The 26,390-nt window shown below is 40.1% G+C and overlaps 1 protein-coding gene across 2 annotated transcripts; it reads left to right on the top strand.

Annotated features, from left to right (window-relative positions):
• Nucleotides 1–234: 234 nt before the first annotated feature.
• lhpp (phospholysine phosphohistidine inorganic pyrophosphate phosphatase) lies at nt 235–25,776 on the top strand. 2 transcript variants are annotated; one of them, XR_010924892.1, is made up of 7 exons: nt 235–393; nt 672–859; nt 2,005–2,158; nt 2,540–2,603; nt 2,710–2,802; nt 4,740–4,879; nt 5,269–5,358. XR_010924892.1 is itself a non-coding variant. In XM_067576391.1 (7 exons), exons 1-7 carry the CDS (start codon nt 263–265, stop codon nt 25,071–25,073), a joined length of 819 nt encoding a protein of 272 aa, XP_067432492.1. In that variant the 5' UTR covers nt 235–262; the 3' UTR covers nt 25,074–25,776. The 2 variants fall into 2 exon arrangements, 1 of the variants encoding a protein (XP_067432492.1); XM_067576391.1 differs by lacking the exon at nt 4,740–4,879 and adding an exon at nt 24,977–25,776 and having other exon boundaries at nt 5,269–5,360.
• The last annotated feature ends 614 nt before the right edge of the window (nt 25,777–26,390 follow it).

Here is a 26,390-nt window from a genome sequence, read left to right as displayed (position 1 = left end):
CGGCCACCGGGTGTCAGCCACACTGTTATTCTGTTATCTGTCATCAAATCCATAACTCGAGTATATGTGTTATTTGAAAAATAACTATTAATTCGAATTAATTCAACTGCTGGATTTTTACAATTACATCACAACATTACATTACAACCACGACTGTAAATATTATATAACTACATGTAACTTAACACGAACGAAATAAATAAAATGCTTGACAGGCCGCTTCATGTTACGCGCATGCGCTGTGAACACATACCACTTCGTCATGGCCGACTCAGGATGGCCGGGCTGCGCGAAGAGTTTGAAAGGTGTCATATTGGACATGTGTGGCGTTTTGTATGACAGCGGCGAGGGAGACGGGGTTGCCATTCAAGGGTCGATTGAAGCTGTGAAAAAGTGAGTGAAAAAATGAGCGAGACAGTGTCAGATTTTAACGAGTTGCATGTTCAGTTTGCATGACAGTGAAAGAGCAAAGTGCATGCACTCGGTTATGCAGTGTGCTGCTAACAAACACAGTATGGATAATAGAAGTTTATTGCAAGACTCCTAAAGTGTCTCTGTGCATGTATGTTTTAGAGCAAGTTGAGAACTGTCAATATCTCAGCCTTACTGTGTTGCCATAAACTGTGGGTTCCACCCTCAGTCAGTCTGACCTCCTGACCTTTTTTTTAAAGGCTCAAGGCATCTGACCTGAAGCTGAGATTCTGCACCAATGAGACCCAGGCCACAAGAGAGAAGTTTGTTGCCAAGCTGCAAAGACTGGGCTTTGACATCTCTGTATCTGAGGTCTTCTCTCCTGCACCTGCAGCCGTAGCTGTCCTCAAGGAGAGAGGCTTGCGGCCTCACCTGCTGGTGTATGATGGTAATGCTTTTGGCAATATCTCTGGGTTGTCATCAGTGTGTGACTCTATAAGTATTGCATCTAAAAATATTCAGCTGGATGACTTTGATGATGATGATTTTATGCAGCTACTCACTTAGTTTGGCATTTTTTACAGGAATGTACCTACAGAAAATGACCACATTTCTATGATCAAGAAACTGTTAGGAAATGTCTACAAATCCTCTGTAAAATAGCTGTAAAATGTGTGACACAGCAGAAGTTACGTAAAAACATTTTACATTAATGTATATTCCTTGGATCTGTTAAAGGATAAGGATGGTGATATTTTGTGTTTTTGTTATTGTCCACAAAAGACTTAAACCAACAATATGTTAGTCCATCTCTCAATACTAACATAATAAAACTAATCTGAGCACAATAGTTTTTAGCAAAAATTATATAAACAGGATTAAATAGTTAATTTGAGGCTATTTTCAGGCGCAGATGTAGTGCACAAGTGAGTATTTCCAGCAGCAGGAAGTAGTATGTGCAATGGACTCAAAATAAACTAGTTCCTATGTTCATTGTAATAAAGCAGCATATCACCCAGCACATTATTGTGGCTTGTTGATGTGTTTTTAATAGTTTTTTGACAACAATGGATGTCTATGAAACAGAATAATAAGTTATATCAGACTTTGGCCACACAGTAAGTACACTACTTGTTTTTGGTCTTTTCATGGGATTTGTTGACAATATTAAAATATAGCACATCACCAGACTAATCCTTGAAATCACTGGTTCTCAAAGTGGGGTCCGGGGACCCCCAGGGGTCCTTGAGGGGCTTCCAGGGGTTCCTTAGCAAAAAGGGGAATAATTTATTTTCACTATAATTCCACCCATAAGTAACACAATGACAGAATGTATGACTGTTTTTGTCATGGGTTTCATACACTTTCTATAATAAAACATCTAAAAGCAAAAATCTTATCAAATGAGGGACCCTGGGACAAAATCTTATCAAATAGGGTTCCTTGGTCTAATTCATGTCAGTTTAGGGGTCCTTGACCTGAAAAAGTTTGAGAACCACTGCTTTAAATGACCCATGCATAAAAAGTATTAACTCTGATTTCTTTGACACCTTAAGGTGTTGCATTATGAACTCTGTGCTTACTCTTTTGCAGCACTTCTCCCCGAGTTTGACAGTGTTGACAAGTCCAAACCAAACTGTGTGGTCATTGGAGATGCATCTGAAAAGTTTTCCTACCAGAACCTGAACGAGGCATTCAGGGTCCTTATAGGCCTGGAGAAACCAGTGCTGTTCTCTCTTGGCCAAGGGTATGAAGATATTCTCTTTGTCCTTCAAGTTAAAAGTAATTCCTATATTGTTTATTCCACTTATTATCTATACATATGGTGAAATGTGCCAAAAGTTGGGTAAACATTCCTATAGGAGCCCAGTACTAATGTTAAATGACGTTTTGACTTGTGGGTATGAGGCTGTGCTGTCATAAATCTACTGAGCCCTGACAGCATTCTCTAACCCTGACCTAACATATCCATGCAGAAAGACACTCAACTGCTTAATCAGGCATTTTATCTACATTATACATACGTTTGCTAACTGCATTGACAAGTAGATAAGAGTAATAACCATGAAATGTAAAATTTCTTGACAGAACCAGACAAAATACTTGTGGTGATGTGCTTTCTTTATAGGAGGTACTACAAGGAGACGGATGGTTTGAAATTAGATGTAGGAGTTTTCATGAAGGCTCTAGAGGTACAGTAGGTGCATAATTTGCATTGATATATAGATTAAGAATTGATAACTGGCATTGTGCACAAATGAACAATCACTTATTATTGTTACCTTTTTGTTCCCCCAGTATGCTTGTGATTTAGAGGCTGAAGTCATTGGAAAACCATCCCGAACATTTTTCCAGAGTGTTCTCAATGATATGGGGCTTCAACCACATGAGGTACATAACAACAGATGTGCTGCGTCAATCTATAATACAGGCTTATCCGGGACACGCAAGTGTAATGTGTGATAATGAAGATTCTTATTCAGTTATTTGATCTTGGCTAAAATACAACATTTTTAGCTTTGCTTTGGGAATTCTTTTGTGGTTTGAGTCTGTTTTGACCTTGTGACTGGACTTGGAAGTAAATTAGGGAACTCAGAAATGCTCTTGTTAAGATAGAAGGCATGTGGTTGCTCGGTTTTCAACAGGCCAGTTCATACAGAGGGTATGCACTTTTTTTTGCCATACTCAGAAGTTGCAGCAATCACAACATTTTTACAGACTTCTGAAGGCAGAGAAGCACTGTGACATGATAGCTTCAAAGGGATTGTGTTGTGTTAAATAACCAAGGACACAGTTATAGTTTTCTGAAAGATATTTCTGCCATTCTCCCCACATACAAACCCTTAACTTAATTTTAATCAGGTTGTCAAATCCTTCTTTAGAATAAGACCACATGTCTAAATGCCCTTAGGCTTTGTCCTGTGTAATTGCACTTCCCTTGCGTAGAAGTACAAGTATACACTATAAATATACAGTATATGTGCCAGAAAATTCAATTTCCGGCCACATGTCAATATAAACAGACTGACCGTCCAGTATGTTGTACAGATTATATTCAATTCTTGTGGCTTTTTACTGTTTCAAGATATTAATTTGTTTTCCTCCCAGTTTCCTAGCTCAACTACTACTACTTAAGAGACATACCTAATTAGCTTGATGCACCTCCCTGTTGTTAGATGGATGTATTTAGCCACCAGCAGCTGTAACAGCCAAACTGTTCATAATAAAGTCTATGTGTTGGAACCTATCATAGAAGAAAGCCAAAACAGTGCCTGTTTGGTTGCATGCTCTTTATTTCCCCAGCAGGTGACTGAACATGTGTTTTAATGTCTTTCCATGCTATCTGCACATCTCGTGTATCCCAAGACCAAGGAATCCACTCCATCACCACAGTCTCGCTAAGCTTATCTATTTTTGAACCAGGCAGTTGTCACTCCAAGAACGACGGGTTCATCTCAGTTTAAGCCTCTCTCCATTCTCTGGATTTCCTTCCTTTCACTGACATGGATGTATCCTGAGCTATAACTGCTGCCCTTTCCAAAGCCTTCAGTCACTCACCCGGGCTTTCATGCAGGGATAAGATTTTTTTCTCAAAGTAGAACTTTCTTGTTCATTGAGTCATTTGATTATAATCAAAATGAGTCTGCTCCCTCTTGCAGACCAATGTCATTCCTTTCATTCATCTACCAAATACTTGAGAATATCTTCTCTAATCGGAGGTCTGAGTTCTATCACAACAACTGGCTGGACCCGAGTCAGAGGATTCAGTCTGGCACACTTAATTCATACTGCACTCTGTCGCTGTCTCTCTGACTATGATCCTCTTCCTGCTTATGTGCCTGTTGCATTAATAAAATCAACCTCCCATGGATCTCTTACTACCTAACCATGCACACTTGACACAATCACACTGAGAGAAAACACAATCCTGTTTGCTCTCTAGTTGTGCTTAAAACTAATTTGTGCTTTCTTATAATCTCATAATGCTAACAAGTGTATAAAAAAATGGTGAATGCTTCCTGTTAATTCTGTGGTATGCTAGGAGCGCCATCCTGTCTTCTTATCATATCACTAACCTCCTTGCATTCAGTCTTGCAGCTTACCATGAATAATGCAGCCTATTGAGTTCATTTTTAATAATCCCAGTTTCCTATAACTCTCTGATAACGCTTTGTTCTTCACTGTATAGTCATGCATGAAATATCTTATTATGGGTCATGTCTTTGTCCTGTCTGCCACTTGTTTACATTTTTACAATTTCTTTGAAAAAAAAAAAGAAGTTCATTCTAACAGGCAATGGTGCGAACTCATGGTTGTGTAACAACAAGCTCCAGGTCAGTGGAGAGGACAGCTGAGCAGATTTAAAAAGAAACATGAGGAGACAGGAGAGCAGGCTGAAATGGATCCACCAAGTGCTAATGATGTTGAGGAAAGAAGCAGGAAGATAGCCACTATACTCAGTAAAGATGTATGTCATATTTTTAAAAAATTATGCAGCCACATAATATACTGGTGTCACCGACTGATAAAGTTAGTAGACTGTCACCAGTGGCGAAGTCTTCTTCCACCAGGTACCACAACTTAACATCCCACGCCAATTTTGACCCTTCACACAAACCACAAGTATATTTTATGGCAACCCCAATCACAACCCCTTTAGCAAACAAGGGTTCATGTCCCACAGTATGTATCCCCAGTATATATAAAACCAATGCGAATACATTTACAAGTGATGAAGGAAGATATTTCAGTTCTGAAGCATTTTTGTAACTCCACCTGCACAAGATTATCTAAAAAAATCCTCAACTAAATTATAATGTTCTCTCTTTCTTTTTTTTCCTCTCTCCTCATTTGCAGGTAGTGATGATTGGGGACGATTTGGTGAATGATGTAGGTGGGGCCCAACATTGTGGAATGAAAGGCGTACAAGTCAGAACTGGCAAATACAGGTCAGTGACATGCTGAATCCACAAGTACTCCGAGTGAACTATGGCCTCCTTGTGTCTATCTACTCAAACCTGAACATGACTTCTTATTGGTCGCCACCGGGCAACAGGTTGTTAGTAAAGTATCCTTTAACCTCTTACTCCCAACTCCCACAAGGACGCCAGCCAACATTGCTGTCTTTGAGAGGCTGTAGCCACTAAGTTTTAAAGTTTTAAAGTGAGAGTGATGATTCTGGTATCATATGAAACTAGAAGACCTAAGGCATCCATTGGTACCATGTCATGATAGCTTGTCAAGTTAGGCTAAATTTCGGCGAGGGAAAAACTGGCATGGCCATTTTCAAAGGGGTACCTTGACCTCTCACCTCAAGATATCTGAATGAAAATGTGTTCTATGGGTACCCATGAGTCTCCCCTTTATAGACATGCCCACTTTATTCAAATTCCCATGCAGTTTTTTGAATGCAGTATAAATGTGTTATTTTCGCCTATTTTAAAAGAGGTGTATTTGAGTATTTCTTCATAAACAGTCCCTAAACAGTCTTGGTATTGCATAAATTGGGTATAACTGGAAAACTGAGAATCTTGTGCATTCAAAGAGCCCAATTGTGTTCATGTGTGATGATGTTAGTCCCCATAGTAGCCAAACTTGACACACAGTGCCGAGCTGCGTCTCAAATTAATCTTCAAGTTCCCAGCTTTCAGATGATGTGTACCACTTCTATGTGGCATGTACTGTTGACCTGCTATCTCCCTCTAAATATCCCCGCCCCCCTAAAAAAAGACAAAAATGGGTCTATGATTGGAGGGGAGAGTGGAAGAGGTTAACCATGTCAGTATCTGCCCATCTGCAGTGATACCAACTCCCTACTCGGTTGTTCTCTAGCTAATCTCTTCTTTTAGACCTGGAATTTTAAACATGTGAAGACAGCCTCCTTAGAGGATAACATGAAGTAGCACATAAATCATACTGTATATCATTATTTAATTATTTTTTTTACTTAAGGTTTAGCTCTTTCGAAGAAAAAAATCCATGTTACATATTTGTTACCAAAGAAATTCCCACATTTTATATACATTTATAGTTTATAGTGAAATCAGGAAAATCTATTCAACTTCTTGTCAGGAGAGGGCGCCCTTACACCAGGATTGTGATTCAAAGTTTCCACCATAATGCACAGGCTTCCTGTGAGCCTACCACCTCATTTTTCAGCTCTCCAGATTTGTTTATTTGATTGAGAATCTGCTGAAAATAGCTTTATTCTCTCCACATGTTGAATGCTAGTCGCCCACAAGGTCGTAGTCACCGAAGGATTTACGATCTTGTATCTGGAGATTGCTGGGGCGCCTTTTCTTATGGTGTAATTACAGAAACATATGGTTGATTATTTTAGAAGAAATATGTGGTGCTTATGGCTAGAAGAAGAGAGAAGAGTGACTGGGAGTAGGAGGGGAAGCTTTTATGGAACTACACGATATATCATATACAGTATATACTATTCATGATAATGTATGTTCATAGTCACATGGTAACTGATGTTTTAAATGGTGTTTCTATATGTAATACTACTTTGCCTTAAGTCTTATATGTGTATGTAAATCCTTTTAGAAATGAAAGGGGAATCCTGATGGTCTAGACAACCACTTTTCAATTTTCTCATCTCAAGCACAGCACAAATTACTATGAAGTAGTGGTGAAGAGAAGTATTCAAATTCTTTATTTAAATATTTAAAAGTAGCACTACCACCAGTCTTGCATACATACATACATATTTAAATAAAAGTCCAAAGTATTATCAGCAAAATCTGCTCATTTACAATTGTATCATAAATTATTCATACTTCATAAGGGGCATTTGAATGTTATAGCTGGTCCTGGTGGTGTTCCATTAAACTCGTCTTCATCTACAAACTGCTTCTCTGTACTGCTTTGTAATTTTAAGTACATTAAAGTAATGCATTGCGTTGTATTATCTGAGTTTTGATATGTGTAGCATGCAAAACCTCAATAACTACTAACTTCTTCTATACATGTAGTGGAGTAAAAGGTGCAATATTTCTCCCCAGAATTTAGTAGAGTACTTAAAAATAGTACTTCACGGAACAGAACAAACTATTATTTTCCGCCTCTGCTGTGTAGGACATGAAACCTCTCTTTGCTAATATCGCTACCATTTGGTTTGGCTATGAATCAGCGATTAGTCTGTACCACACATGATGACCTGCTCCACTGCTGTGGACTGGCATGGAGGTCGTGGTCATGTGACCAGAGAACGCTGAGTAATCTTCTTGAGCATCAGTCAGCTCTAATCCTGTCGTTAAGAGCACAGTCACCCACTGTAAAACCTCTTCTCTGTCTGTGTGGAATTATTCCCCCGTGTGTGACAGAGATACAGTATGTGTGTGTGTGTGTGCACTCATGTGTGCTTATTTGCATGTTGCTGGCATATATGTGCATGTATGTGTAGCCTGTACATACTGTATATGTGCTGGTATTTGTGTTCTGAAGCCAACAGCATGCAGTGTTTCAGTCAGCACAAATATAGGAGACTGAACTTCATCTAATGCAGATTCTCAGTAGACTGAACAGAATCCATCTTGTTTATGTGACTTCACAATCTTTTCCCAGCAGCTCAGTTCGGCTCCAGCGTGCTGACACTATGAGCAGTGTCTGAGATAGTCAACTAAACACAGGATAAAGCTGATTGAATGATATCACTGCTCATCCCAGAGGAGAGAGCAACTGGTTAGACTAGAGGCACATATGTGGAATCAGTATAGTGTTACATGACGTGTTGTGTTTCAGCTGTGGGGGTCTAGATTTATGGACTGATTGCTGAATGGAGTTTATATAGTGAAACACATGCATATACAGACATACTACAGCATAGTGTATTAAGAGATATTACATAACAAGATCCTTTTTTTTTCAGAACAATACATTAAAATGACCCTGTAGACCCTGTATCAAGCCTAAAGTAGTATTTTGAGGACTGTGCTCAAAGCATTGAAGTTACATCATCCTTTGTCAGTTTTTGTCAGTTTTTTTAGTTTCATACTTTTAGTCACACTGTATGATTTTTTTTTAAGGGTAGCACAAGATTACCAGTTTGTACCAAAAACAAAGAACCTTTTGATATTATGATGATGCTGAAGAAGCTGTCGTGTTTTTGAATTTATTGCTGCAATACCTGCTTTGAATAACTGGTGGTTCACGTTTGTGTAGGAATAGTAACAGAAGAAACTTTGCCTCTGAATGACTGCCAATAACAAGCAATAAAAGTTGTGCATCAAATTAGAATTTATGTTTCTAAAATGAACTGTCATTCACTCATTAGACACCTCCATAATATTCCAGATCCCTCTCCCGATTTATTAGACTATATACGTTCCCCAAGAACAAGAAGAGAAGCAGTGACAGTAACCTTAACGTTTCTGTGGGACTGTGAGTGAGGGGGAGACGTGAGATTTAACATTGTTTAGCCAAACAGGCCCCGTGAACCCAAGCTTGCTGGGAGCAGCTATAAACCCTCAGTCAGATCTGTGAAAACACAGCTGTTTCCAAGTCAACCAGATGCTGCGCAGGCCTCCAGTTCCCATCAGGCTCGGAGAAAAGACTGCTTCAAATACCCCAGGTCCGGTGACAAGACAGGAAAGGAAAAAGATACAAATCACAGACAAATCTAATCATATCAACCTGTATTTAAAGGATTTTGACTTGACATACTGTTACTTAGTGTCCCATTAGAGCTTAAAATCTTTAAGCTTGATTTAAGTCCTTTAAAGTTGGGGTTTTGTCTTGTGTGTGTTTCTACTGTTAGTTTTCTCACCTTTGTTTCTCCAAAAAGAAAGGTAAAAAAAAATACTATGTGTTAGGATAAATGGGTAAATGGATACCTATTGTCCTAATCATGTAGGAGGGTTTCACATGTATATGCTCACACTACTTTTTCGCACTGTACGAATGTGCTTGTTATTATACTTTGATAGCTCCCACAGTTTAAATTCAAAAGTGTGGACCAAGCAAAGTGATATTACAGTGAATACCAATTATGGCTGTTGAGAATACAGTATAGGCATTATATAGGGGTAACTGTAATAGGGGAGTGTTCTGCTAGCAGTCAGCCTTCCCTTGTTCAGAATAATGAGCGAAAGTTAGCACTGTTTCCTCAGGGGAGCCGGAGATCCCATTGCTCTTTAATGTAGAACAGGTTTCCAAAGAGGGGCCTGCACCAAGAAGTGGTTGGAAATTAGACTGGCAGTATGGAGTTCTGACTGCAGATGTTGATCAGCTGCATAGGAACAATCTGCCGACGCTGAGCTCTGGTCCAAACCCTGCTCGCACTTTCAGCTCTGTAGTTATGTGTTGAATGGTAGTCATAGCAGTAGAGCTGCATATAAAAATCTCAGTGCGTAAATACCATAGTATTGAAAGCTGTTGTGTACCAACAATTAGTACCAAATGCTTGGTCAGATTGTGGTCTTTGCTTAATCTTTGATCAGATATTTCTTCATTTATATTGCTCTTGGACAGATGTTAGTTTTAAGATTGAATTAAACAGAAAAACAGAAATTCATGAAACAAAAATGGAAGGTTTCTGTAGAAACGTGTTTATAGTAAGCAAAATCTTTGTATCAAAGCTTTATTAATACATTTTGGCCACTTCAGGCAGTGGAACAAGCTGTATGCACAACATTAACATATTATATCCTTGTGATATGGCAAACTTGTTAGCAAACAGTTGCTTATTTACACATCTAGCAGACGAGGAGCAACATTAGCATCCATTTGGACATTTGGAATGAAGTCTCTGGCCACCTGACAAATGTAAATCCAGTATTCACTCTCCTTCTTAGTTCTGTTTTGGTCTAAACTCCAGAGGGAAGTCCAGCTTTTTAGCCACTAAATACTGCAGTACAGTACAATATTTATTTATTTATATATGTGTTTATTGGGACCATGTACAGTGTTAAACATAAATGTTACCATTTGATGTACTGTACCAGTACATACAGTAGCTTCATCTGCAGTCCCTTAGGCAAGTCACAATTAAAACATATAACAGCACAGTAACAAACAGTACAAATAAAAAAAACCCACACAGGACACATAATACAAAATTGTTAAGCTACACACAATAGCACATCACAAAAATAAAGAGTGGAGATGCCGGAGAATGAACCCAGGACCTCTCACAGTACAGTACAGTACTACAGCACTATAGTATGTTCACCAACTGGTTGCTAACTTGTCAGCTGTTTGGTGCTGTGCAGGTAGTGTAACAACAGTGGGTTTATCAGGGCTTTTTTGCTGAAAATAGCTGCCTGTTGCAAGTGGTAATGAGGTTGATGACAGTGGTGAACACTGTGGGTTGTAAAACCAAAATAATATGCTCAAAGTTGCCAAAAATACTCTGTAACGCTGAGCGGAACTACAGAATATGTTGATAACTCTATTTCTGATGTGCCACAGTAGCCTACTGGCTAAGACACACGCCACACAACCACAACATCCGTGCTTCGAATCTGGCAGCAGACCTTTGTGGCATGTCACCCCTACATCTCTTTCTCCCTTCCTTTCCTGTCATTTCTCTACTGTCGCTATAATAAAGACATAAAATGCCCAAAAACTATGGAAAGAAAAACGAGGTACAGTTTGTCACTATGAGCAACCCTTTTCACATAGTCAGTTGATCCATTGTTAATATAAAACTAATGATTAGTGCAGCTTAATATTGTGTTTTTTGGACGGGGTATAGAAATGGTATCAACTTTGGTAGCAGTATCAGAAAATATGCAATGATACTAAGCCCTACAGCACTGCGTTATTTCACCTTAATGTTTAAAATGTTAGCAGTGTATGATACTGAGCAGTCATATTACAAGGATGCTTCTATTTTGTCCTGCGGCTCACACTTGTATGTTGTCTTTTTAAATAGTAATCTCCTGCGGTCTGTGGCCTTAGAACTGACTGGTTCTCTGTTCTTGTTTCTGTTCTGTTATCATAAAGGAACTACATCAACACACAACCGAGCAGCTTTGAAGCTTCAGATGTGCAGGTTAACATCGTGCTGTTTCTTCATGCACTACGTGTAAACCGGTTTAATTGCTACTGCTAGGTAGCTGACAGAATTACTTTCTGAACCTAATCATTGAAGTTGGATTTCAGGCGTTTGATTTAAACATACACACCCTCTGTATTGACATTTGTATTTCTAGTGAAGAGAAAATAGTGTAATGATGTGTCAGATTGCAACGCTGTATTGATTGGTATTTTGAATGAGGGCCAGAGAGTTAGAGGAAGCCCTTCTGGATTCCCGTTGGAATCTGGCAGAGAGCACACAGCAAACATTTTCACACAGCAGCAACCATCTTCAAAATGGTTTACATTGTAAACCTCTCCCTGTGGCCAACGCTTGACTGCTAATGTGAGTGTTGAGGAAACTGTTTTCCAAGCAGGCTGAGCCAGATTATACCTCTCCAGAGAAAACTACTCCCTGATGGTACAAACTATGAACTAGTTTGCCGAAACCGCACCCTGGTTCATGCCCTTTCTGTCTGTGGCTGTCACTGAGGGACTCGACGGGAAGTGAGCATTGTGGGGGGGGGGGGAGAGGGGGTCAGTAGCCATGTGATTACCATGCAGATTAGTTTTCCTTAAGTATTTTTACTGTGCTGAGTGGGATGCATTTGCACTTGCTACTCCAAGCTCACACCATTTAGAAACATGTGAGAGAACATGCAAGGGTTAGTGTAATGCTGCATTCATGCCATGTCGCCAGAATAGAAAGAACATGAAAACCTCACCTTGGTAGCTTTCACACATTATTTCAAAATGCCTCCATTCTGAGCTTTGTAGGCACACCAGATAATGTAAGCCAAGCCTAAATTAGCTGTTTCATATCATGTTACACATTTGTGGAAGTTCATTAACAAGTCAGAGAAGAGATAAACAAACAGTAGCTTCTTTTTAATTAGCTGAATTGATTGTATATGTGTTAATATTGTTTTTTTTCTTTTGATGTAACTACTAGCAGTTGAGTATTTGCAGCCATTTTGTCTCTGATTTGTAGACTTTTCTGTTGTTCATTTTGCTAACTGGGAGATATCGTAGCTGACAGAAATCTTTGGCTTTGACTACACCTTACAACTAGCAGGCTGACATGAACAGTTTTTCCCACTCTGGTGCTCATAATTGTGGTCTCAACAGTGTGACATGAATGTGGCTTTAGCATGCTAATGTTGGCATGTGACAGATAGCTTTCATTAGTCTCAGGTTTGAGCTCAATGCTGAGTGAAGCCTGATGGTGTAGCCTGAAACATCCAAAAATGTCTTAAAATGGCCACAGTACAGAGGACAAGAGGAGAGATTCCTCTGGCGCCATCCTTAAGCCAAACTTCACACATTATAAACATTACTTTTTTGCCCCACTCATAGTAAGAATCTAAGAAGAGCTAGAATAAATCTTCTCTCCATTTTTTTTTATCAATCCAACACTTTCATTTTCTGGTGCATAGTCATATTTTTTTCATCTCATGACTGCTGTGAACTGTGCAACATGTAGTATCAAGTACGGTGGTTAACACACCTTATCAAAGAAGCTGTTATATGCATGCAAAAACACATGCACATATGCACACATACAGCATTGTGCACTGAATAACAGTGCACAGTTGTGTGCAGCAGTTAGAACACACAGTTCTCACCAGATGGTTGGTATGCAAATGCTCATAGCTATCACTGTAACTGCTACTCTTGCAATCAGAGTCATCAGAACCAGCAGGCCTGAGACAGATATGAAATGAGAGTGAAAAGGATGTGGCTTGATGCTATATTAAAAGCCATTAATGTGACCTATTAATTCTTTTTACAGACATGGTATTGCATGGTACAGTGCGTTTCTCACAAATGCTAAGAGTACTATGTTGACAGTAAGACGGAGAGAGATAGATCCTTTTTAATATTTCCTGGTACTAAGGAAGTATAATATTGTCCTTGTTAGTCAAGTTCAGGTCAGGTCCAGAGGAATCAGTTGCCAGTATCCACAGCTTAGCATGGGCTAGACTGAGATGATTGGGTGACGGACATAACTTGTGATTAGTAGGGATATCCAGAAGAGATTTCCACTGGTTCCTATAATGAAGTCATGCAAATGCAGCCATTATCAGTACAACGAATAGAAGGAAGGACTGCTCATTAGGAAAGCAAACGGCCCATCAGCCTGAGCAAACAGATTTTAAGAGTGAGAGGCAGCTCCCACAATGGGAAGATCTTCAGCTTAATGTAATATAGTTGTCAGGTTTGTGTAATAATTTGTGTAATATGTTGTGTCAAAATATGATATTTTCATATTTGTTTTCCCAGTACTTCAGTTTCTACAGGCTCTTCTGCTTCTGAAAACTGCACATACATCTTGAATGCACCATACATTGTTTGTACACTTCTACAGGAAATCATACTGCTACGTAACATTTCAAAATTAGCTTGTTGTGGAGAGTTATTTCAGAGTTCACAACTTTCCACCCTGAATAAATAGTTGAACGGAACGCTTCATAGGAAAGTGTGAACATTTCTCTGCATTATGTGAGCCTACAGAAAGGTGATGCTCTTCCCCTCTGACATAAACAACCTATCAGATCTCCATTCTCGTGAAGCAAACAGACAGTAGACTGAACACAGCACAGCAGTGTTAGGTGTATGCACGGGCTTTGTCCTCTTCAGGTCTGTGACATTGAACCTTGACAGGGCGACTGTGTATTCAGTGCATGGCTGTGGTTGCAGCTTAATCTCCTTTATAAACTGAGCACTGTCCCTGGGTTGCCTCTCAAGTACATACTGTATTTCAGCCCTAGCTTATCTTTCAGTCCTCGACTAGTGTCCTATAGCCTCAATGGCTGTGATAATGTGCATGGTTTCAGGTGTGTGCCCATCAGCCAGGGAGTGATAGTCTGGAACGTATATGTCTTACTATATTTTAAGGCCTTGTTTGCATGTATCGCCCAGAGGATGTCACACATGATAATGCCTTTCATTCTCTTTTTGGAGCACGCTTTTGTAGACCTAGTTTCAATGTGTGATCGTGCCTGAGCAGGTTATACTTAAGTTGCAGTTTCCCTGTGCTTTTGCTCTGCCTTGACCTTTATGAGCTGTTTTTCACTATGGGCAAGTGTGCAGTCATTTTATAGTGTCGAGCACAACAGCACACCCACACCCTGTCCTGTTAACCACTGTTAGGACATTAGTTTTGTCATTGTGGGGGGGAAGGAAGTGAAGTTATTTCATTTCACCGTTCTCCACTGAGGCTGTGAGCTTAACAGCTTGTAAACCCTACAGCAACAGTTTTTTTTTCTGATTGTGTCACTGAGGTCTGTTTGCCTCTGTGCCACCACAAAAACCCTTAACCAAGGAATCACACTACGTGCACAACATGGCCTTTGAACTGAAGCAGAATCCACAGGGATCCTCTTTTGTGCTCAGGTCCCCCCCAGATCATCAGAGGAACTGAAATCAAGAGCGTTGTGACCTGTTGCATTTTGTTTGTTTTGTGGCAAACAGCAAGGTTCAATAAACAGTGTGTGGTGTGTTTCTGTTCCCCAAAATGAAATACTTAAGGCCCAGAGCAATATAGAGATGCCACAATATACATACTGTACGCACATGATCATCAATACATATAAATCCATGTGCTCATTGTGTCTCACAAAACAATACACTCTAAGTGCGCATACAATGTCAAAACAGGATATACTGGCAAGAAATACCAGAGTGCTGATAACATTTTACATTATAATAAATTAGCACATAAGTATGTAATGAAAATACAAAAGAGCAGAAGCAGATTTCAGAATCAAAAGTCCAAAACAAAAATCTAGTGTATGGATAAAAAGTGCTCAATAAAAGAAGGAAATGAATAACATATTCTAGAGATGTGTTGCTCATATTGTCATAGTAGCATAACATCTTGCAGGCTAAAGTGTACTCATCTTTCCAATGGTTTAATCACTCATTTTAGTCTTGTCCAATAATTTCTGACCAGCCTCTCACAGTTCTCTGCATCTCCTTTGTCAGTCAGCATGAGAGCCTTGGCAGGATATTTGCATGAATGCATTGCATAAAAGTACATGTTGCATAAGGTTTCTATTTCCATTACTGGATTTCCCTTCTTTTTAACAGATAACACATGAAAGCTGTTGTTTTGTTGGTTGGAGATGTCTTTCCTGGCTAAATGTTCACACATTATCCTTTTGTATCCAGAGGTTGTTGAGTTGTTCAGCTTTGTTTCAACACTTTTTAGAGTGCCTGCAGCATTTTTTAAAATCATATTTGTAGAGTTTAAAATGCATATGAATTTAGAAACAAAACAATGTTTTATAGTTCTCTACACTGTAAACATATATCTTTGATTACATAAGAGTTGTGGTCAAGAGAGGCATTTACCACAACTCCATGCGGTCACACTAATTAACTTAGAGATTAATCTATCTTTCATCCCATTCCCATGGATTGAAATCGGCAGCTTTGATGAGAATGTAAACACAATCAATTCTGGGAATGATTTCCTCATCCAGTGAAGCACTCTGTTGTTGGCTACGGACCCAACACTGCTTTGTCATTCTTTCCCTCCATCTCTCTGTTCCTAACATTTACATTTGTATTTCAATGCGTTTAATAGAATATTAGTGAAAACGTGAGTTTGGATTATCCAGGCCTCACTGCCTGTAGGCTTGTTTGATTGCGCTTTCACAGAGGATGGCAGCTCGGATTCAAAACAGTTGCAATTGATTCCAGTGGTGACCCATACTCATGGCAAAAAAAAAAATCATAGAAACTTCTGTATCCACTCTTGCAGCATAATATGCCTCTCCATTGCCAACACAATTTTTTACCAAAATACTGCTACATACAGTACACATCCATATTTAGCCTTTTTAACATTTATCATTTGTGACAAACGCTAGTAAATGCGGTTGTGTTCAACAAAGATAAACATCTAATTGCACTAGTGACAAACAGAAGCTCAGTATTTTGCCATCTGTTGGCAAAAATGTATTTAGAACAAACTGAGCATACAAATGTACAGTGGAAAAGTGGACTGTGCTGCAGCAGTAGTTTGAAAAGTTGAGAAAAATGGTTCTCCATTGTAACTACTGTTAATCCAAGCTGACAAGAACTGCTACTTTTTGCAATGGGGCAAGGTACAACACCTTTCAAGCCAACCAGAGGTTAGTATTTAATAATAAAAACATAGGTTTTCAGTGGAGTAATCCTTAAACGTGTGTCTTCCCAGGCTACCTAGTAATGAATCTGTGCGAGGGACAACAAAGCTAGAATTTGGGAGAGTAAAAAGGGTAAAGTGGGAGTTGTTTCCATCTGTATCTGGAGTATCTTGCTGTCTTTCCTCAAGCTATTTTTTTAACATTCTGTTTATAAAAGAAGAGAAATCAGATCGTAATGGAGTCCAGATCCAAGATGAATGTGTCAGTAGCTGCACAAAGAGGTTAAAGAGCCCGGCGAAACTCTGCTGGGTGCCCGAGCTTGGCCTACCATCCGTCACCACCCCGGGGTGACAGCTTCCCCTGCCTGCAGGCTCCTCTAAAGCCTGCCGTGCGTTATAAGTCAATGAGATATTAATAATTAACCAGAGCTTTTTTCACAGTGAGACTAGACTCCCACGGCGAGACAAAAGGAGCTGGCCGGGTCTTGGCCACCGAGCCTTTCGACAGTACTTTTCCACCCATGAGAGAGAGCGAAAGAGAAAGAAAAAGAAGTGAGAGTAGGAGAGAATCGGAGAGCTAAAGCCCACAGATGGCAGGCTGAAACATAGCACTGCCTCTTAAATACATGAACACAGGCCCTTAGCCGTTTCAATGGGGATCCAATCCCTCTTGCAATTACCAATAGACAGGCTTCTTTGCTGGGGGGGAATTGGGCCCTTGCCTGGTTTCTGCTAGAACAGTTTTTTTCTCCTAATGGTTTGTTCTTGTGTTTGTGTGTGGGTGCAAATGTGCGTTTGCATCTTCTGTACCAGAAGCAGGTGACTCAGCAGTCCCTTAGTGCGAACAAAACACTCATACACAGTGAGATATAGACACACACATACCCACACACAAACGAAGGCTCAGCAAGTCATCAGCAGCACTGCTAATAATAACATGCTGATGAAAAGAGTGTGGTTAGATCTGGGTCACATGGATCTCTGCTTATTGAGCACAACACTGACAGGACAGCTTTGAAGTGATAGTGAGAGTTTACTATTCTGTGAATTTTGTCAAATAAACAGGGATTATTCTCATCAGGTGAAATTGTTTGAACTTCTGTGATGACTTTTTTAATAGTGAACTATCAACTTTATTAAATTTTTACCTGTCATGTAGTCGACTTCAACAGAATGTGACAATGCATTTAGCTAAACATATTGTTGAACTATTGTAATCTGCGGCTAGCACACTAATATTGCATATATATATATATATATATATATATATATATGAATTTCGTGTTCTTACTAATCCACATTTCTTGATCCATCGTAATCTGCAGCATACATTTATTATGCAGTGTCATCAATTGCAGTTGTGACCTCTCACCATCATCTAGTGCCCCACTTTTGAGCCAAGTTCATTAATCATATAGAGCTTTAAAGGCGCACCAGCAATTTTACAATTTTACAGCTAACTGGTTTTGCAAATCTTGTTGCTGTATTTGAGATATTTTCAATGTATTTTTCCAGGCAGCCATTGGTTCTCGTTCCTTTTTATACAGCATGAAAATCATTGCAATCTATCACAGTGAGCATTAAAGAGTAACTGCACCCACTCTAATAAACTTGCTTTCAATGCCAACTAGTTGCGACACCATGCTTTTTCCATAAGTCCAGTCAGTTTTATTTATATAGATCAACATCACAAATCATTAATTTGCTTTACAATCTGGCTTTACAATCTGTAGAGCGTACCACACCTACCTATCTTTAGACCCTTGATTGCCAATCAGCACACAGACACCTCCCTAACCGTTCTACATGAAGGTTCACTTATAAGTCTTAACCCATAGAAGCCAATGCAGTTATGTTTTTCAGAACAGACCACAACTGACCACACCTGCAGTAGCTTTGGTCAAATTTATACCTGTCAATGCAGCAATACTTTTCCTCCATAAAAGTGTGTGAGTGTGAAGTCACTCTTTTGGACCACATAAGTGGTTTTGCATATTTTGGCATGTTTGCTACAAACTGTTTTCTTTTTGTAACATTTTGCAAATCATTGTGCTGTGTTTCAGATTGTTTAAAGGAGATCTAACATGCTTTTCCTTAATGTCATTATATATATATATATATATAGTGTTTCAATATCAGACGTTCATATTAAACATGGCCAAAGTGTCAAATAATGAGGTAATGTATGTAGACGTAATCCCTGTGAGCAAAAAGCACCGGCTTCAGACTGCTCTGAATGCTCGGTTTCCACCAGTTTTCTCTACTTTCAGCCCGAGCCAACGTTGTATTTCTCTATATGGCCAGTTCACTGCTCCACTCTGCTAACCTTATGGCTTTTTCTGTTGTTTTGGGGGTAGTTACGCTGAGCCATGACTCGACTCGAGCTGGCACGCTGTGAGTGCCATCACACAGCACAGCAAAGTAAAAAAAAGTTGTTTACCTGTTGGAGGTGTGCTGGTCATCTGCAGCTCTTCATCAAAAAACATCATCACTGGGGCTGTTTTTGTTTGTACTATTACTCCCTGCATTATTACTAATTGATCCGCTGAACAAAGAGCTCCAAATATCTCCACATGTTGTTGTTTTGACTGATTTTAGCGCAGCTTATGAAACTCTGCTAATTCGGTGAGGAACAATTTCCTGTAAATTCTTCACAATAATTTTCTCTCCCGTATTTAGTCATTTAAAAGCTTTCAATATTAAGCAGTAAAGCAGGAAATGTTGGCAGGAAAATCGGTGGTAACTTAACACAACTCTGTTACAGCTGCCCCATCAGCAGGCCTCCGGAAAGATGGCCAATCAGAACAGAGTGAGCTCATCGGGATGGGGGCTTAAAGAGACAGGACTGCCTGTTAGAGACAGAGGCTGAACTGAGGGGCTGCATAAAGGGTCAGTATAGGGTAAAAAAGGAGTTTTTCAAGCTGTGAGTCATGCAAAACTACTGTAATGGAGTCCCAGAATAAAAATATAGACTTGGAAATGAGCATAATGGGTCCCCTTTAATAGATTTTTCCCACTTTTTTTATGCTTGAAAATCTATCAGTCCACTCTTAAAACTTGCTTGAGTTATGCAATCCATCTCAGTGATTATTAAATCTGCGTTTATTTCCCTCAAAGTGACATTATGGTCGCAAAGTAATGCAATACAGACTTTTCAAATCAGTCTTCTCTGCACTGCATTACCGCAACAATAACAGAACTCTGACAAAAATGAATACAGACTTGATGTTCTCTGTGCTAAGTTACACATGTATGAATGGAAAGCAACGGCTACTTCTAATTGTATTCTAGTTGAACCTGCAAAAACACTGCTATGGTCCTTTTTTGAATGTCTCTGAGAGACAGAAAGTGAAGGTTTATGGTTTATGTCCTGTTTGTTTAGCTTCGGATGTATTTGTGGTTGAGAAGAGTAGAAAGTTTCCAGTGGGTGGTTTTGACAGTTCAGGATACTCTCTTTGTTTCTCACTGGAGGTTTTCAGAGTGCTACAGGATGGAAAAAATCAAGTGGCTCTTGGTGCTGCAACAAGGGAATCCCCTTTGAGTCTTTCTCGATTGGAAAGAACCGTTGATCTGTGTAAAGTGCGAAAACCATACCGCAGCTGTTTGCAGATCATGACTCTACATTATACAGCCTTTGTACAGTAAAGTGATAACGGCTGCTGCATGTCGACAAACTCAGTAAAGGATGTGAAGGCTCCAGCGTAGCATCTGTCATTTCTGTTGCCATAACATGCACGTAACATGGTGGTTTCCACAGTTCAGTTGGGCTGTTTTTCATAAGAGGCTGCAGCTGTATAATTTCAAGGGTGTTATCTGTGTCTTGTTGGGTTCTGTAAATATCAGGTAGAAGAGAAAAGAGAGGAAAAGTGAAGCTGAAGGTGATGGTGATGATAAAACCAGGCTGGAACATCTCAACTGGCTCTTCTCTTTCTCTCTCTCTGAGGATCCTGATGCACCATCAATCTCTCCCATGACCTTTTATTAACAGAGCCAGTCAAACTGTGATTACACCCCTAAGGCTAAGATTCTTGCAATGTCACAGAGGACCAGAAAACACAAATGGTTACACACCTTCCTTGTGCATAACGTTGCCTTACCTTCCCTTTTCCCCCAGGGCAAAGGGAGAAACCTTTTGTCTTGTGTTAGTATCTTATGTCGCCCACAAGGCTTGACTGAACATAAAGGCTATAGTCATCATCAGAATGTGTTCTGCTTCAGGTTATGGTTATATCGTATTCTTGTGTGTGAGAAGAGGCAGTGTTTTGCCTGATGGTGCCTTCACTCGTCTGGTATGAAAAACGTACTTCTACACAATGAACTGGTTTGAGTGTTTTTCCGTCCCTTGCTGGCAGGCTGACTCTTTTCTTTTCAGTGTTGTCGTAGTTCTAATAAATATGATTCCCCACTGCAAACCCAGGTGACAGCATATATTTACAAAAAACTTAGGCTGTCAAAGTTTTGATTTATTTGAGGAAGAGGATTTTGGACAGAAGAAATAACATGAACACTAAAAACCTGAAAAACAATAAGATTTAAGCTTTAAAGTAAACCTACTTAGTTGCACGCCCACTTGAATTTATCAGTGTCCATGTTGGTTATCTCACACTTGTTATCAGTGTTCCTCTTTTTTATGCGGTTGATCTGTGTTTTGCATAAGTAGTCGTGACTTTCAAACTGTTTCTTTTCACATATTAAAAACTTTTGCTTTCGTTTTAGCCAATTTGCAGTTCAGGGTGATCTGTCTTTTTAAGAGCTCTTTGGTTACTTGTTTATTACTTTTAAACCTCACAGAATTTATTGCTATAACTCTTTCATTGCTCATAAATGCTAGCTTCAGTCTTATAGGATCCATCTTTGTAGTAGTGTTTGTGATGTAAATCATTTTCCATGAGGAGTTTACAATATGTTGTCTACACCCAGTTGATGATCCACACTGTCAAAGGCATTCAAATCATTTCAAAGCTTCAAGGTTTCCTGAAAACAAAATATTTATCTGTGTTGAAATCCAGCTGCTGGGAAGCAGACTGATGCCCGGTTTCCCAAAAGCTGTTCTGCATGTCACAGATTTTAGACCAAAACACTGAGTGTCACGTACTGTTGGCTTCTCTGTTCTCATGTATGCCTTATCTGCTTTATCTGCACAGTTTCAAGCAAAATGCCTACTCAGCAAGGGTGAAGAGGTTAAGGGAGAAGTGTAAATCTAAATTGGGCATATGTGACACTTTTGCTTCCTTTTGTGTGCACGTGTGTGTCTTTGTGTATGTGCCAGTGTGTTAAGTATTAACTGATGGGAAGGTTGTTGTGCCTTTCACCCCACGGTCAGCTACCTTGACAATGAACCGGATTTACCTGAACAAAACAAAGGAGTAAAAACTCTCAAATGCTGATGCTGAACCACTCTATTTCTGTATCATACCTCATTGCGCTCTTATCTTTGATGCACAGCTGACTTTCACACAAGCACACTTTCTGTATGAGTCATTCGTATCCACTTTCGTTTCATGGTGGCACAGTGTGTCCTTATAAAAATGTATCTCCATGTTTTATAGTGCTAAGTATCATGTTATATATCTGTCCATATGACACTCCTTAAGCCACAATAATCTTATATTACTTGAGCAGTATAAACATAATACCCATGTCCTCGTGTCCAGCTTGCACAACTGTTTAATCCACCGTCATGTCATAGCTTTTATAGGGGATTAGAGGTCTATGTACCTGTTTTTAAAGTATATGGAATAATGTTTGAGATTGCTTCACATGAAACCACACCAAAAACTGATGTTGATTTATTTCTGTCAAATGGTGAATCCAGGACTCAACTTATTGTTTTACTTCTGCCCAAAATCCATCTACATTTCCCTTCTGCTTACATACTTGTGATCATTTACCAACTTTCCAGTGAAGTTGTTAGGTCTTTCACCGTGGTGGCAGCTGTGTTGAACTAATTTCTTGGCTGCTTCCCACCTCCTACCTCATAGCTGACCTCATTACCACGTGAAGGCTGTGCAGTGTCAATCAGACTCGGGGACCAAACCTATCTCTTCACGTGTATTGATATTGCATTGACCTGAAGGACACGCAGCAAGCCGTACATTACCTCATCGGTAACACTAGCTGCATTGTGCTGAATTTTGCATGGTCACATTGACCTGGTTACTCCTCCATTATTCATGGCAATGGGAGGAAAGCAGTAAAATGAATACACACATGCATGTATGCGTGCATATCTAAAAGGTAGAGGCCACAGGAGATTTAAAGGAGCATCAGGTTGGAGGGACACTGTGGTCGACGCTGTTGGACTCAGTGCTTGAAACATAAGAACCATGCGGTTACTTGCTTGTGTACTTGTGCCTGTGCGTGCTTATGTGAACCCAATCAGTCCTCGGTCAGAAAAGAGTGCAGGAGCAATCCAGCACAGGAGACATAACACCCCGACCATTAGCGGACCAGCTCACATAACCCAAGAGCTGGCGGCTGACAGACATGCGTAAACACATGGCACCGCTTCCCCGTATTCACCGCGGCTTCAGTATTCAACACCTCTTCACCCCCCCCACTGGCCTCTTCTTTCTGTCGCTACACTTGGGCGGCTCACAAATATTTGCCATGGTCCTCTGCAAGCTCTGAGAGGGCAGGATTAATGGTGGTGTGTGCCGCACACCCCGGACCAGACAAAGCCTCCCCATCTGGCGCTCCAACCCGTGACTGGGGAACAGAGGCAGCACACAGAGGCTGGTCAAGACAGCCAGGGAGGGGGGGGGGATCTATAGGCACCACTTCATAAATGAGCAGGAGTCCTGGGCAGACCTGCAGATGAATGAAGGGGGCGTCTCCGTCTTTTGATGTAATGGGGAGGAAAAGGGTCCTGCATGCCGGCCTGGGCCTGGTGCCACGCCAAATGGATCACATTTCCCTACCAGCTGATTAAACAGCCATATCTGCATCCATCACTGGGCCCTGAGCCAAAGAAGGGCACATAGGCAAGGCTGCCTAATGCCTCCTAAAGATTTTCCACTAGGAAGGCTTGGTCAGTGGACCCTGATGTTTTTGGCTTGTGTCCTATGTTTTTGTTGTGATTATTTCTTTCTTGTGTAGAAACACAACAGTCTGCTTGATAATTTATACTTGAAACTGTATATCTCATAACCTATACCCAGCACTAATTATAATACACATAATGGCCTGTGACCCTTTAACAAGAAAAAATGTCTACTGGCAACCCCTCGTCATATTTAACTTTTTCCCTTCTCAGATCATTTGAATAATTTTCTGATGCCTGAAGAGGTAAAATGTCCTAATATTCAACAAAGAACAAGGCTAGGAGTCTTCAGCCATGCTAGCAGCTCTGTGAGGCTGTACACAGGCACAGTGGTACTTTGAGCTAAATGCTAACATCAGCTTGCTAAAATGCTCACAATGACAGATATCTGCCATGTACATCATCTTAGTTTAGCATATAAGCATGCTAACATTTGCTAATTAGCATTAAATGTAAGTAGTTTTGCCCGTATTTGGTCGTAAACCAAACCAAATGTATTGGACAAACTAAAATTTTGATGTGATATTGGCACGACATGAATAGTCAGGGGAAAACCCAAAGGGAGTGTAATTCATCCTGAGGGCACATGAATATGTGTACCAAATTTCACACCAATCCATCCAATAGTCGTAGGTCCAGTCAGTCTGGACCAAAGTGCTGGACCAGCAGACCAGCTAAATGTTAGTAAAAATAGACTTAATTTTGAGTAGCAGATATATTGTAAAACCTATTAGACCCACTGTATCTTGCAGTTGGGTCCTTTCTGAGTCCCAACGCCCAGCTTGTACACCACTGGCCTAAGTCACTCAAATTATTCTTTCGCTTTTATTTTTAGAAAGGGGTATTTTTGGCATTAGAAGTTCTCATTAAAGGCCCCCTTTGGTCTGTTTTAGTTGCCTACAGATATATTAGAAAAGTCTGGAACACTGTGTGACAGCTGGTGATAGAGACAAAAACCATGCACTACCCCGCAGGGGCTTTTGGCAAGCAGCAGCACAGACACCTTTTAAGTGAGGAGATAGCAACACAGCAAATATTCAGTGGAAAACCTCTTCTTTTTTTTCTAGTATGATGCATACTCTGTTGATCATAAGTGAGCTCTTATGATCATTCTGAGAAGACATAGAGCCTATTTATTATCAAAGCTTTGCCCTTAAGCTAAACAAGACAAGCCTGTAAAGTAATTCTGCTCAGTTCTCTTCACACTGAATCCTCTTAGACCATCATGTTCTGCTCTGTTCTGACAGCATCAAGCTGCTGGTCTTTCTCGTTTACCGACCCTTGTGTGGCTGGTGTTTTGTTCCCGTTTGTACCTGTGCTACTTGTCCTAAAGCGTGTGATTTTTGCTTCTCCTCCCTCAGGCCCAGTGATGAGAGGCACCCAACGGTGACAGCTGACGGCACTGTAGACAACCTGGCCCAGGCTGCGGACATGATCCTCAATCAGAGGAAGCACTGAGAACAAGGCAGCAGACAGTGGAACCTCTGACACATTTACTGTCACCCTAGGTGATACAGGCTGGTGCCCAGTAGTATTTCCATTTAGTTGTTTCCAGTGGGAAGGGTGTACCACATTGAGGTAATTCAAGTAACATGTCAAAACAGTACAAATATACTGTATACTGAAATAGTGTCCAAATACTGTATATCCTGTAACTGTCACAACTCATTGTAGTGCCAAATATGGGAAACACCCAGCCATCTGCTGTTCCACATATTGTAGTGTAAAACAAACTAAAATGAAAATTGCAGAACTGCTACCAAGGTCTGCAAGAGAGACTTGAACACTGTAGAGCTGTACTGTGGATTTGCCAGTACATGATTGGCATAGATAAGATACCTCAAGCTAACATGAATGTGTCTGTAACCAGCTGCTGACTGACAGTTAGAGGGGATAAGTAACGCTGTGTTCAGACTCCCTGCTAATGTTACACAGTCAGATAATTTTAGGAGCTACTGTGCATGAAGACGGTCCAACTGGAAATGCACGATTGAAACGTAGCTGTAGAGTATTTTAACATATATTAATGGATGTAAGTAAACTCTCATATGTGGGTAATGTAATCCCTTTACACAAAGCCTTATTAATGTAGACAGAAGTCAAGCATTTGACTTTGATTATTATGAATAAAGCTATTTTAGTTGTGTTTGATCTGTTGAAAGCATTTGTCTCCTTGAATTTGTTGATTTGTTTTGCAAATCTGAGCCATTGTCTGTGAACTTTTTTAGTTTAACAAGGGCTCAAGGTCTCTAAACTCTGGGGAAAATATAGCCTTGGCTCTGGTTGAAACTGGAATTCATATCGGAGCAGCTTTTGTTTTACAAAAACAAAATCGTTGGAAATGGGAAGTGAGCTGGTCTGAGAGATGATAAATGCAGAACCCAGCCGAGTGTGATGAATTACGCTGGTGCTCAAGCTCACATTTCCCCCTCTGTAAACAAAAATGAAATGAGCTCTCCATCATCGGAGTGAAGCATCGCAAATCTGCAGCTGCTTATCTTTATTTGTGTCACAGTAAGCTCCTGCTGGCGACTGTCCTGTCAGTGTTACATCATTAACTGCTACTCATTAACAATCACTGCAGTATCTACAGTGATTTAAAATAAAATGATTGGGGGGTTGGGGGGGATTGGATATTGGGCTTCAGTGTGCCAGCTGGATCATTAAGGCCTCTGGAAGTGGGGCGTAAAACAAATGATTCTCCATCGCTGCCCCCAAGGTTTCAATGTACCAAATAGATTCAGCAAGAACAAAAGCCCATTGCCAAGTGATTCA

Source organism: Thunnus thynnus, chromosome 20 (genome assembly GCF_963924715.1).
Source record: "Thunnus thynnus chromosome 20, fThuThy2.1, whole genome shotgun sequence".
Classification (NCBI taxonomy): domain Eukaryota; kingdom Metazoa; phylum Chordata; class Actinopteri; order Scombriformes; family Scombridae; genus Thunnus; species Thunnus thynnus.
The sequence above is the reverse complement of the archived record's forward strand: the minus strand, read 5'-3'. Positions and strand labels throughout refer to the sequence as shown.

Coding starts and splice junctions, on each gene's coding strand:
- lhpp (XM_067576391.1), top strand. CDS start 263: ATGGCCGACTCAGGATGGCCGGGCTGCGCGAAGAGTTTGAAAGGTGTC. Junction 860..2,004: donor TCACCTGCTGGTGTATGATG/GTAATGCTTTTG, acceptor ACTCTTTTGCAG/CACTTCTCCCCGAGTTTGAC. Junction 2,604..2,709: donor TTTTCATGAAGGCTCTAGAG/GTACAGTAGGTG, acceptor TTGTTCCCCCAG/TATGCTTGTGATTTAGAGGC.